This window comes from Chenopodium album, chromosome 1, assembly GCF_948465745.1.
Source record: "Chenopodium album chromosome 1, dcCheAlbu1.1, whole genome shotgun sequence".
Classification (NCBI taxonomy): domain Eukaryota; kingdom Viridiplantae; phylum Streptophyta; class Magnoliopsida; order Caryophyllales; family Amaranthaceae; genus Chenopodium; species Chenopodium album.
In genome coordinates, this window is record NC_137834.1 from 12,203,576 (window position 1) to 12,218,280 (window position 14,705).

General features: G+C 32.0%; 1 protein-coding gene and 1 pseudogene across 1 annotated transcript; both read right to left on the bottom strand.

Moving 5' to 3' along the window:
• Positions 1-6,796: 6,796 nt before the first annotated feature.
• LOC145563449 (protein FAR1-RELATED SEQUENCE 11-like) lies at positions 6,797-10,829 on the bottom strand. Its single transcript, XM_081623923.1, has 4 exons — positions 9,843-10,829; positions 9,578-9,755; positions 8,050-8,315; positions 6,797-7,779 (listed from the first exon to the last, which is right to left on the bottom strand). Exons 1-4 carry the CDS (start codon positions 10,725-10,727, stop codon positions 7,381-7,383), a joined length of 1,728 nt encoding a protein of 575 aa, XP_081480049.1. The 5' UTR covers positions 10,728-10,829; the 3' UTR covers positions 6,797-7,380.
• Positions 10,830-11,557: 728 nt separating this feature from the next.
• On the bottom strand, positions 11,558-13,049 carry LOC145563546 (UDP-glucosyl transferase 79T1 pseudogene; annotated as a pseudogene).
• Between the last annotated feature and the right edge of the window lie 1,656 nt (positions 13,050-14,705).

The window sequence follows — 14,705 nt, forward strand, 5'->3', positions numbered from 1 at the left end:
AGCTAATAGAATTTTATAATTATGTAGACATCTCAATTAGAGTCGGGTCATGAGTAATTTCGGATTGAGTCACTTCAGGTTACGAGTCAAAATTGTTCAACCCTTGCCTAAAGTTTTGGGTTCGAATCAACCCAACAGGACTTGAACATTTATTTTATTTAATTTTTTTTTTGCTAATTTTTTTTTTATGTATTAAATCGAACATTTTCACTAATATTATTAGGCATTACTTTGATATATATAGAATAAAAATTTATCTTAAAATTTAATAAACAACCCGGGCATCGCATGGGGCACGATACTAGTTAATAAATAAAGTTGGACTCTTAGTCAGATCACGAGAAATCGACACTTGGAATTCCACTTTTTCGCCAAGTATCGCGCCACGTAAGCGACAAATATGTATTATTGTGACAAATATAAGGCTAAGTAAGCAATTTTTAAATAGATTTTTTTAAGATAAAAATGTTGTACTTCCTCCGTTCTTTTTTTTATTTTATCGTGAGGGATTTCACGCTTGCCAATGCATTACTTTAGCTGTTTATATCTTCTATTATACTTTTGTAAAAATTATAAAAATTTGATATTTGAAAAGAATATTTCGAGACGAATCTAACTAGATCTCTCATGACTATATTTCTCCTAATGGATAAATCACAATTGATGGTCAAAGAACATTAAGTGAATAGTGTAAAAGTCCTAATGGTGCAATAAAATAAAAACGGAGGAAGTATATAGTTTTATTATCACTATACTTCTAATATTACATATATATATATATATGGATGTCAACCGAGTTTGCTGTTCGGTTTATCGGTTTTCGGATTGTAACATGTCGGTTTTTAACGGGTTAGAATTATTATCGGGTCAGTTTGGGTCGATTTTAAATAATTCGGGTCGGTTCGGTTTGTTTATTTTTATTACAGTTTCTTTTCGAGTCAAATTCAATTCTAATTGGGTTGGGTTATAATTGGTACAGGTCATAATCGGTTCGGGTTAAATTCGATCGGTTTAAAAACAGGGTTTTTCAGTTTAAAGCGGGCTTTGGATCAAAAGTCTTAATCGAGTCGGGTTGTAATCGGTTTAGGTCATAATCGGTTCGAGTTGAACTCAGTTGGTTTGACAACTGGTTTTCCAGTTTTAAATTGGTTTCGTTAACGTATATTTTCTAGTATATCCTCAACATTCTTTAATTAGTTATTCCAGTAGATCATACGGAGTATTAATTAGTTGTTTAGCTTTATGTTTCTTTTTTGTATAATGATTTTCAAGATCAAATAATAATAACAAATCTAGAGTTAGCTTTTGATGCAGATTTTTTTATTTTTTTACAATATAGTGTTCCATAAGCCATTACTCGTAAAAGACGATAATATTTTAGCATAAGAGTTTCAATGACATCAAAATTCCAAACCTTTTCAATATAAATGCTTCGTAATTTAAATTAAACCCTTTTGTTTTACTATCGATAAAATATACCCAAAAAGAAGAAAAAAAAATCTACCACTACTAAAATTCGGCCAAATTGCGACCGCCTCTGACGGTCACTGAAAATAGCAAAAACAGTCGCTGAAAAGAATTGTGACCATTGACTGTCGTAACAAGGTAGTCATTATTCACTTAGTCGCACAAAAAGTGATTTTTGCGACTGAATAACAGTCTCAGATTTATTGCGACAGTTTCTATTATTTTCCATGACCACATAAAAAACAATCGCAAATGTTCAAAATTGTGGCTGTTGTATGTAGCGGTCGCAAATCTGGAATTTAGCGACGGCTTTTGGCAGTCACTAAAAGTATTTTAAAAAAAACAATCGCCCAGAGCCACATGTATTTCTCAGTTCGCACACAGCCTCACCACCAGTCCCACCCAACCAACTCCACCACCACTAGTTCCTAACCAAACCAACTCTGCCATCACAGCCACAGAATTATCAAGCACCAAAAATTTAATGTAAATCAAACAAAATTAACGAAAATAAAAAAAAAACCAACAAAATATGAAAAAATTTACAAAATGCACTAAATCTACGAAAACTAAAATCAACAAAATTCGAACAACGTCAACGAAAATGAAAATCAAACCCAATATCAACGAAATTCAGACAATATATGAACAAAATTCATGAAAATTCGAACAAAATTAACAAAAAATAAAAGTCAAACCCAAATTAAAGAAATTCGAATAATATATGTACAAAATTCATGAAAATTCGAACAAAATTAACAAAAAAAAAAATCAAACCTAAATCAAAGAAATTCGAATAAAAACTAAAAAAAAAATCACAAAAATCAAATAAAAAATGAAACAAAACCACAAAAATAGAAAATAAAAAATAAATAAATAAACAAACAAACAAAAATTGCAAAAAAATCAATCTACCTTTCCCAATATTTCTTCCTCTTAGGGTTTATATGGTCAAATTCGACCATAAAAACTTCGAATCTTGAATTTTTATGGTCGAATTTGACCATGAAATCCATAAGTCGTTTGTTGAAGAAAAACCCTTTTCCATAATTTGTTTGTTGACAAAAAATAAGGACACCAAAACTCAAGATCTGGAAAGGATGAAGAAAAAAATGGATTGAAAAAGGAGAGTCGTGAGATGCGAACAAAGACATGAGAAGAAAGAAAAGAAGGAGGACAGAAAGAGGAAGGAGTAAGGAAAGAGAAGGAGGAAAGAAAGAAAAGGAGGAGGAATGTGAGAAAGGAAAGATTAGAAAGAGAAAGGAGAGAGAAAAGAAAGAGAGAGGGATGAGCGGCGTGTGAGTGATAAAAAACTAGGGTTTGGGAGTTTGGGGTCTCTATTTATACCATACTTTTTTTTATTAAAAAAAACCTTTTGCGACACGGTCGCAACTTACGACTGTTTTTAACGGTCGCAAAAAGAATTATTTTAATTTAGAATTAATTTTAATTGTTTAAACATCATTGTGACCTTTAAACTGGAAAAAAACGGTCGTAAATCGGTTGTAATATTGTGACCGTGTAAAAATCGATCGTTTAATCGGTTACAGGTTATAATCGTTTAATTGTTCAATTTTTGTGACCGTTTTTTTTACAATCGTAGAAAAACGATCGTAATTTAACAGAATTTTAGTATTGTACGGTCATAACGGATTATAAACAGTTCGGTTATAATCGGTTACGGGTTGTAAACGGTTCGATCATAACTTATTACAGGTTATAATCGTTTCGGTCCTAACCAGTTACAGGTTGTAAACGATTTGGATTTATCGGGTTTTTGTCGTATTTAAACGGTTTCGGTTTACAATGGGTCGATTGCTATCGGGTTCGGAAGTACTCAATTCGGGTTGTTCTTGGTTTCGGGTTGTATCAATTCGGCTTGATAACGTGTACGGTTCATTAACAGTTCTCAAACATTCGGATCGGTTCAATTTCAAGTTTTAAAAAATCGGGTCGGGTCGTTTTACGTTTTTAAAATAACAGGGTTTAACGGTTCGGTTCCTTTTCGGAACAGTTTGAAACGATTCGGATTCACCAGTTTGGGTCGGTTTTTGACTCTACATATATACAAAATTAATCATAACTTTTAATAATTATCCTATAACTCAGTTTTATTTCCATCCTAAAATTCGTTTCAAAAAATTCTTTAAATAAGATCCATTTATAATATATGTATCTAATTTAGTTAAAAAATAATAGAAAAACAGTTAAAATAAGTGTTATTTAGTAAAAAAAATTTGGTTTACTAAAAAAACTTTAAGTTCAGTATATATAATTTAAGTTCAATAAAAATAATTTCAAGTCAATAATAATAATAATAATAATAATAATAATAATAATAATAATATATATACAAACAAAACTACAAAAAGTACATTATTCTATAAATAAGCGATAAGATATCGTATGTGTTGGTTCGAAAAAACTCCTCAATCTAGAATGTGTACCATTGATCAATATATATAAAGTTTTACCATTATCGTAAACCTAGTATAATAAGGATACAGAATATATATACAAATATTATCATGACTATAATATTAACTGTATGTCTAAATATTCTGCATTATTAAAAGGGATTACATGACTGTGTTAATGAACATTCAAGCCAAAAAGTTTTGCTAAAATTTTATCAACAACCCGAGCATTGCCCGGGCACAAAACTAGCATATATAAAGAGGAGTTTTTCCTGATTTTCTAGAGAGTCACGTACAATTTAATTTTCTTAACGCGTCATATGGGATTATAAATTTTAGTTATAATTAAATAAGAGGTTTGAAAATTATATTCCTTCAAACTTTATTGTCTCCGTCCCTTTATTAGATGTCTGTTTCTAGCATTATTTTTACTCACATAATAAAGAGAATTAGACATCTAATTAAGGGACAGAGGGAGTACGTACAATGAATAAAATATACTCGTAGTATTTTCTAAGCAAAGAAACTCTTCTGGCATTATTCTGGGGGTAATAAGAGCCATGCCCTCTAGAGCCTCTAGCTACTCCTCATGGTTATGTAAAATATGTTTCCAAGTTGGGTAAATTATCAATTTCATCCGGCTTGCAAATTAAAAAAAAAAAAAAAAAAAAAAAAAAAAAAAAAAAAAAAAGAACATTTGTCCTTAGAAAATTCATTTTCATACGCTCATGAATTGCATGACATTTGCTGACACTTAAATTAAAAAAGGACAGTGATTGGTAGCTTGAGAGGTGCGATTCTATTGGTGAATTTTCCAAGAAAGTCCCGTTATCCATCAGAGGAATTTTAAAGGGAGAAATGTTAGGCCTTTAGAAATGCATAACAAAGGGTATTCATGTAATTATGCATATGTACAAACGAATAAATATTCTGATATCATTGGATGATCAAATGGTACCATTGAATATACATCGATACTATATGTGCACATAATGGTATTACCACTGAGGATTCAATGGTACTATATAAACTTTCAGTTAAACAATCAGCATGTGGTCCCCCATCACGTGATACAATCCGATCAAAAAATAGGTGTGGTCCACCTACATGCCTCTCTCTTCCTATCTCTCTCCTCTTTTCTCTCTCTACCATGTGTTTTTATAATATTTTAATCAATGTTATGCATTAGTAAATGCATAACTTTCCTCCATTTCTAGTTCCCTTTATCCATTGGTGAATTTTCCAAGAGGTAAGAGTATAATTGCATGTAATGTATATTTTGATATTAGAGTAGTACATTAAGTGATCAATAGTATCATTGGGTGATCAAATAGAACCATTGAATTTTTCGATGGTACTATGTATGCATTCAGTGGTACTATATTATGTATTCAGTGGTATTAACTACATGCATATATAGTATCACTAAATAACTAATTGTATTATATAATCTTTTAATGATATAGGTAGAAGTGATCCCATACATCTTCTCTTTCTTCATTACTCTCTTTTCCATGTGATTTTTAATACATTATTTGTTATGCATAATAGCAATGCATTAGGACTTCCTCATTTTCCAGCATAAGGTATAGGTCACAAACATGGTGTTAGAATCCAACTTACTTTGAACGTTATAAATGATTTCCTACACTTAAGATGTTATTATTATGTTACCGTCAACCTAGATTAATGACATCCAAAAGCCTTCCACCTTTTACTTTTAGGGAAATTATATCATGTTACCTTGTGTTTTATGTGAATTTTTTTTTTCTTTGAAAACTTTATGTAATCCTATATTTATATGAGTCTTGTATGTGGCCCATTGTGCCCATATTAGTTTATAAGAATAATCTTCATTTATATGTATGAGTAACCTTAATTTTTCATAAGAGTCTCTTCATGTTGTCCGTAAAAGTAACCCAAATTCATTATACGAGTAAATTCAAGTAATTTTGAAATAAGTAACTCCATTTGTTCATTCGAGTAACTTCTATTCTTTTGTTTTAAAAAATGAAAGAATAATTACACTAATTTAAGAGAGTAACCCCTATTTCTCATTTAAGTAACCTACATACGCGTTAAGGTAACCCCATGTGCTCATCACCGTAACCCCTATTACTTAATTAATTATCTTGTATGTGATTATGTGAAGTGGTCACACCATGTGGCTAGACACATATAAGAATTTGTGTATATTTTATTAACGTTTATACAACAAATAAAATAACAAATTTCATCACATAAATACAAAAAATATTTGTTTTTTAAAAAAATACAAACAAATTATGCATCACACGGACTTAATCTACTATAAATCATTTTTTAGTGGCAACATCGATCTTGAATGCCACGCTTTAAAAGTTGTCAAGGCTATTTGTTACCTGAATTTGTTAGCTATTTTATGTAGATTCTTAGCAATTTCCATGACTTGTATATTATATAAAGCTAAGTAATTCTATTAATCAATTACAACATTGTTTAACTTCACAAAAGCACATAGTACTTGTACTTCAATAATATGAATTTAAGTATTATATTCTTTTGGGTGCAACATAAGAACTTAAATGATTAAAAATAGGCTAATGTTATATGTAGCCCTATATAAGCATTAAATATACTTCCTAAAATGAAATTAATTTGGAAATTCATGACAAAATCATGTGCAGGTCGGTGTAATTATTGTTAATTTTTCTTCGGTTTTGTTATACATAGCCCTAAGGGCTATGCATAAAAACTAGCAAATTCCTCCAATTAATGGTAAATATCTTATTCCAATGGAATCTATGACAAATTTATTATTGGTAATTAGACCATCATTCAATTCTCATTAAATGTATTTAAATTATTATTTCCTACCCACTTACTATTATTATGCACATTGTTTTAGGAAATAAAATACATTCATTGTACTGCAACTAAGCAATTCAGTAAATCATATTAAAATTTTTTTTTTTTTAAGAAAGGGAAAAATAAAAAAAGCACACGATTATTTTAAGGCTTACAAAAGTTTGACAAAGTTTGAATCAACAACAGAGATTGGTCCTCAAAACATAAAAAATAATAAAAAAAAAGATAAAAACTGAAATATTACTAAAACTTCAAAGTAAATACAGGATTTATCCCTAATTCATCGACTGCTTTCCTTGCTCTTTTACTTGATGCATCCGTTTCCTTTAAGCCGAAAACATTTTCCTTGCTAGGACAAGTGGGCTTAGTGTGACCAGGTTGTTTGCATATGGAACAACATTTAGTCTTCTTCCCCAATTCTTTTCCACCCTTCTCACGTTTCGTTTTCGGTCGCCCTTTCGTTTTGGATTTAGGGGGTAAATACACTACATTATCTTCTAGCTCAATGTCGTCTCTCGGTGCATTATTCATACTATTAGCTTCTTCTTCTAGCTCAATGTTGTCTCCTTCCTCAACCGCATCGGTAGTATGCAACGCTCCTTGATTACTAGTAGAATGCACGTCCCCTTCTTGAACAACACTAGTAGTTTCACTTGCATTGCGGTACCATCGTACAATGATACAATGATGGAATGATGAAACAATTTGTGTGGGAGAAAACTCGAAGTATATGACGACAAAGTATGCCCCAAAATTCAAAATTTTTGCAACTACATGCTGCCATTACTCCATCCCAGAAAACACTATGATTTCTTGGAGTCACCCCTTCAAAATATCTCACGATGAATGTATTATCTTGATCATGTATGACCAAATACTGACTTGCTCTAAAAAATTCTTCTTGAAACTTTTTAAAAGCATATGGTGTAAGAACTCTAAAAGCTTGTTCTTCTAAAGGAGACTTTGATTTCACTGGTATTGGTCTAAGTATGGCAGTCATATTATTACAAATTCGTCCTTGAACAATTTCTTGTACAGCAATATCAATCTGAAATTTTCAAAAGTAAAAAGATTAACTACATGATTTAAGAAATTTTATAATATAAATAGTAAAATATATTTCAAGAAGTTAGGTAGACAATATAAGCAAGTCAATTAGGATTTGTATCCTTCTTTTTACTCCAAATACGTAAGAGTGGATTATAATGTCATCAGATCATATGCACATTACACACAAACAATTTAACTAATATCAACATGAGAAAACAAAAACTTAATGTATACATAAACTTAAAACAATGTTTAATTGCATACATACCTGTTTGACAAAGTCTGTAAGACTAACATGAGAAGAAACAAACTTCTTGATAAATGCATTTATAGACTCTGATCTACCTGTAGTTATCATCCCTCCGAAAAAATGATCACGAAGGTAAGCCGGAGCCCAAAAATATTTGACATTGTATAAGCCTTGAATATGTTTATTCCCTTGCAAGTCATACTTATGAACCATCACATTCCACTTATGTTCGAAGTCTTCAGCTATAGTTGTCTTATAAACACCATAAAAATCAGCACACCAATCTGTTGAAGCATGAAGGTTTTGATGATGAGGAACTTAAACTAAAAGCAAACTCATCTAATAAAGGTTCTCTAGTGTGTGATTAGTCAAGGTGAAGAATAATCTTGGTGATTGAAGAACTGCCTGAATCTAAGAAGACATGAAGAAGATCTTCATTGAAGAAGTTAAACAAATCAGAGGAAGAGTTCTCTAACAAGAACTAAGTTCCCTAACAGGAACTCGAAGACTAGCAGTTAAGTTCTTTGGTGGAACTTGATATGCTTGAAGCCCAAGTAATTCATCTGATCAGAATGCGGCGCAGCAATAATTGTTAAAGTTTATTCTTAGAAATTATTGTAAACATGGTAAGTAGGTTAGTGCACGAGATTTATTAGAAACGTGATAAGCTTGCTTGGTAAATAAGATAAATATGGAAGATAATAAAAGATAGACTTTAGAAAAGATTTCGTAACAAAAAGATTATTTTTTATCTAAAGTCAGTTTATTAAGAAAGATAAGTTTTCTTTATAAAAATCTTTTATTCTTATTTTCAGAAAAGATTATATTCTAATTGATTTACAAAAACCGTGTTAGATAAAAGATAAGTTAGGTTAACATGTTTATCTTTTAGAAAACCTACTTTCTATACAAGTATTACTTGTATAAATAGTAGAGAGAAAAATGTTTTAAGTTTTTGTGAGTTTATGTGTGAAGAAATCTAAGTGCTTTAAACGAGTAAGTTTACCAAGCTTTTAACTTATCATATTAGTTTCGGATTTCGTGCATTGCTTACCTACCGTAATAGGCATCGTGTACTTGTATTGGTTGGGTTATTTGGGTGATTTAATAGTTTGATTTTTACACAGTTTTGTTTAAGTCTTTTGGTGAGACTATGAGTAGGTTTGTACTTAGGTGGTACAAGCAGTTTGTACTTTGGCAGTACGGGTAGTACTTTGGTGGTATGAGTGAATCTAAATGTGGTACTTAGATTGGGTAGGATAGGGTCCTATCAAGTAGCAAGTCCAGTGAGGAACTTGTGAAATAAAAGTCTGTGTCTAATAGGTTGTAACTTGGTGTTTGCCCTATTATAGTGAAGTGATTTGTGTTTGAAATCCCTAAGGTAGGGTCGAGGTTTTACTTCCAGTTGGGCCCTGGAAGGTTTCCTCGTAAAAACTGTGTGTTTGCTTAAGTTCCTATATGCATTGTTTATTTATCCGCAAAAAGTAGTCACTAGGAACTCAATACAATTCACCCCCCCTCTTGTATTAATCGTCTCAGCTAACACAATCTTGATAGGCAGTACGGAGAAGTGCAGCAAACCAACAACTAAACTTTGAAGTTATATGCCATATACAAAAGCTATGCTTTGTAGTTGGCAATTCAGTTTCAATAGCTTCCGACATCCAAGGATCTTGATCCGTTATGATGGTCTTTGGTGGCTTTTTCATCATAGTAACAAAAGTCTGTTTTTATTCGAGTAACAATAAGGAGAAGTTAGAAATTGTAAATGATTAATTAACCATATATATGAAGTAAAATTAAGTTTTTACCTTCATCAACCACTTAAAGGTAGATGTTTTTTCGTTACGAAGGAGAGCACAACCAAATAAAATAGTCTTGCCATGGTTATCGACACCAACAAAAATTCCACAAGGCATATCATATGCATTTACTTTGTAAGTGGTATCAAAAACAACTACATCACCATACTTTTGATACAATTCAAAACATTGAGCTTGACACCAAAACAAATGCTCAAGCCTCCTTTCATCGTCCATTGTGTGTGCATACTGAAATGAATTATTTTCTAACTTTGCAGATTGCATATACTCTAAAAGGCTCTTGACATCATCATTTCCAAGTTGTCTCTTGATTCTAACGAAAAGGTTACGGACATCTCTTTCAATAAATGACAACTCTCCATGTCTAACCTTTTTCTCAAGCTCCATGACTCGAATGATTTGTCTTACTGAAAGTCCAGCTTCTTTATACAATAAAATTTGTTTCTCCTCCCCTTGACTAATAGTGCGATTGGCTGGTAAGAAACGCATTTCTTCAGATGACAATAGTTCATGATTATGTTCTTTGACAAACTTAGTGACATGCCATTCTTCTGGAAATATATCGAAACATTTTTTTTGAGTTATACGCATATGAGCCTTGCATTCACATCTTGAAGACTCTTTATGTCTTTGAGGTTTGGACAAATCAATAACCTTCAAAGGTTTTTTCCCCCCACGATGGCAGCAAAAATCACGTCTCACAGACCTTCCATGTTTAGTGTCTGATCTATCTTTGCGAACAACATACCCTTGCCTTTTTGCATAGTTATTATAGTATACATATGCCTCTTCCTGGCTCTCAAAAGTTTGGCCAATAAACGGTTCATAATCATCCTCCTCAATAAGAGTATCATTCAAGTCAAAATCTAACATTTTTCCTAGTTGTATACAAACACATGGACGATATGGTTAGGGTAGAATCACAAGTATTAAAACAACTAGCATGATCGTAATTTACTTCATTAAAAAAAAAAAAAAAAAAGAGACAATTCATCAAACCACTATACACACTACTTCATTAACAGGAAAAAAAAAAAAAAAAAAAAAAAGAAGACAATTCATCAAACAGGTTGTGGGCAATAAGATTATCACAATGCAATATCCAATAAATTATTTTCACAATACTATTGGTGATGAATTGATGATCAATTACTCATTAAAACAAAATATTAATCTCATAAAAGACAAAAAGACATACCTTTTAGAATAAAAAATTCATAAGACTCTTGCTAACTTGGTATAATGTCGAAGAGGAAATATTGTATAAGCAAGATGAAACAAATATAGACGCCAATTAGTATAAGCAAGATGAAAATAACACATAACACATAAAGATGAAAAAAAATCTAAAAGGTATGTCCGATGAAAAGTCTGATAATTTAGGCGCCAATCACTTTCATGGGGAATTAACATATTTGTGTGGGTATGTGTTATTTATTGGGTTGTTGTTTTTTATTCTTCCCAATAAATATTAAATCTGTAGATTATTATTTTTATTGAAAATATAAGAGAATCTAGACATGTATTAATGGTTATACATAGCCCTTAGGGCTATGTTTAACATTTGCCATTTTTCTTTAATATTTCCCGTTCTTGTATAATTTTTCTTAAAAATAAGAAAAAACATGGTTTTTTTTTAAAAAAATCAAATAAGATCACAACACAAGATTTATAAGCAGGAATAGGAATTTGAACCATAAATCTAATGTAAAAACACAGCTTATTGATTCATAATAATCATAAAACATGTATTTAATTGCAAAAGAACAAGCAACTAAAGGTCAACCAACAAGACCTTGCAAATCCTTGATGAATTTGTCAATGTAACCACTCATGAACTTTGGATCACCTAATATTTGCCTCCATAACATATGATTTTTCTTGATTAACCCACCAATTTCACTACCATCATCCATCACACATTTAATTGCGTTACAAAAACTCTCTTTTGAAACCCATGATCCATCCTCTCCCTTTTCTACTTCCACAGCCACTTTCAATTCCTCAACCATTATCTTAGTGTTTAAGACTTGGTCTTCAAGTTGTGGTATTAACACTATCTTATTTTCACTCAACAAAGACTCCCACATACTCCCGAATCCACAATGACTCACAAAGCACCCGACTGACGCGTGATTTATTATTAGTCTTTGCTGCACCCATTCTCCCGTGACCACGCCTCGTTCCTTAGTCCTCGCGACAAATCCCTCTGGGAACGCTTCCTCCACGGTAGCACAACCCGTGGGGGGCTTGACGGCTACTAAAAAGGGTAAATTTGTCATTTCCAACCCGAGGAGGAGTTCTTGGAATTGTGCTACCTCAAGGACAAATTGACTTCCAAAGGAGCAGTATACCAATGAGTTGGGGCGAAATTGGTTGAGCCATTTTGCCCAATGACCCTCCAACTCTCCCTCTATCTCGGGATCCGGGAGGACCGGACCCGAGAAGAGGACAGGCTTGTTATTATACTGGCTAGATAAGTAATCACAATACTTACCTTCGGTCTCTTGGCAAGTACGGATAGCAATGACATGACTACGTTTTAACGCGGTGGTGACTCGATCATACAAAGTGAGCCCTTCACCCAAAGGCATGTACAAGCCTAGCATCCTCCTCGGCTCCAAGACAACCTTAGTTGAAGGGTAACCATGAGGTACATTGACAACACAATTGTCTTCCTCAATTGCGGCCCTGTCCTTTGGTGGGTCCCTAGACGGGACCATACCAAAGGCCAAGGCCGCAGAAGAAACCACAACATAGACCACATACATGGTCCCGGGGGATACAACCTCCGGGACCCAATGTGCAAAGTCATAAAAGACAAGGTCGGGTTGTAGGGTAGAGACAATTGACCCAACCTGAGGACGAGTGAGGTCAAAAGCGGTGGCGAGGTGGGTGTGGAGGTGGAAGGGGACATCGGAGGCGGTTTCGGTCCCCGGAGGAAGGGGATCAACATGAGGAATGGTGATTGTGTGAAAGGTCAAAAGGGGTGAATAATTGTGGTTTAAGGATTGTAGTTGAAGTTTAGCCTTGTTAGGGAGCAAGAGAGTGACTTTGTGGCCTCTTTCAGTAAGTTTGATTGCTAAGTGAAAATATGGAGTTATATGTCCCATGGCTATCCATGGATACATCAATATATTTAGCTGTTTTTCCTCCATCTAATTATTATTTTTTTTCTTTGGAGTTTGTAAACCATGGGGTATATTTTAATAACAGTGTAGTGTATATATATATTATTTAACATATACTCTCTTCATTTTTTTAATGCTTGGTCCACTTTTTATTTCCAACCGTTTTTAAATATTTGTCCAATTTTGTTACTTTCGAGTTGCAATATCATATTTGCTTGTTCATTTTTCTAGAAGTGGCAGTTGCACTAAATCATTAATGAGAGTAATAGCTTGTACATTTTTTAAAATTAAGTAGTTGCATTATCATATTTGAAGGCCCCATCTAGCATGTGGTGTTTGCCTGTTTGGTAAAACAACAAAATTTGAACAGTACAGAGTATAATTCAGTTTTTTTAATTGTAACGATGCCTTGGCAATGTTCATGTATAGGAGTTACAGTCTTTTGGGGTTTGATTAGTTTCTGATTTTCTTTGATTTCATCATGACATACGTGATTTTGTTTATTAATTTCCGTTGCAATTCTGTAAACGTGGACACCTTTATAATGTGTAATGAATCTCCTTAAACTAGGAACAATCACAAGGATCTTGCAATGAATGGTAAGAATCATGATATAGTAGCTAATACTTACTGTCAATTTAATTCCTTAGCTGTTAATTTGTTACCTTTTACCAATAGCTCTAAGTTTGAGGGTGGACATTTGGACATATATTACTACCCTTTTTCATATATTCTGTAACTTTGGAATATTTTATACTTTTTTCGTTCCTTTTTTACATTTTTGTTTTTCTTTTTGGTATTTCAAAATTACATTCTTCCTTTCCTTTTTTAGAAAGTATTTTTTTCTAAATATCTCAAATTATCCCTCTTTTTTTATTTTGTAATTAATGCTCACACTTACTTTCCTATTCTCACCCTTATTTTTCCCCTAATAAAATTCAGGATCCTTCTGCCTAAATTTAAATGAATATGATTGGTTTTTAATTTTCCAATAGAAGCATGTTATTGGTCCTTTTTTTTACAAAGGATTGATGACATGTCATCATTAAATATTAATCTATCTTTGTTTTACTCAAATCATTTAATGTTTTGTATTTCCCAATGTGTTTTGTTTTCATTGTTATTTGTTTTATTCTTAGTTCCTTAATTTCCGTATAATTTTACAAACAGGAATGTAAAAAAGGGACGAAGGGAGTAAAATATAAAACGGGAGTACATTACATCAAATGGTCCAAAAGGGTTTTATAAAACTAGAAAAGCATAAAACATGTTAAAGTTAATATTTTCTGCGTGACTTACAATTAGTATAGTGATATCATTACCTATTTCAAATTATGATGATATACAAGTTTGTCATAATGTAATTATTTTCCGAATAACATATTACATACGAATTCATTACCATCAATTTATCATCATCGTTCATCCACCTACCAATTGATACTTCAAGATTTACATACAACATTGTTATTAAAATTTCGATTTAAATCTTAAAATCTTACAATTTTACGATTTATGTATATCATACGATTCGATTTACTATTCTACCCGATTTTACATATTTTTCTTAACTAGCGAAATCCTTACAAGTAAAAAAAAACAATGTTTATATAGGTTTTTGTAAGCATATATTGTCAAGTACTGATTGCTTAATGAGTAAATAACTATTATCTATCAATAATTAGGTTTCAACTCATAATTTCAATATATTTAATTAAAT

What these genes read in the sequence shown, in the direction of transcription:
- LOC145563449 (XM_081623923.1), bottom strand. Translation starts at nt 10,727, where the DNA reads ATGTTAGATTTTGACTTGAATGATACTCTTATTGAGGAGGATGATTAT. An exon ending in CCTTTAAGTGGTTGATGAAG is followed by an intron (nt 9,756 to 9,842) that starts GTAAAAACTTAA and finishes GAATAAAAACAG; the next exon opens with ACTTTTGTTACTATGATGAA. An exon ending in TTACAGACTTTGTCAAACAG is followed by an intron (nt 7,780 to 8,049) that starts GTATGTATGCAA and finishes TGAAAATTTCAG; the next exon opens with ATTGATATTGCTGTACAAGA.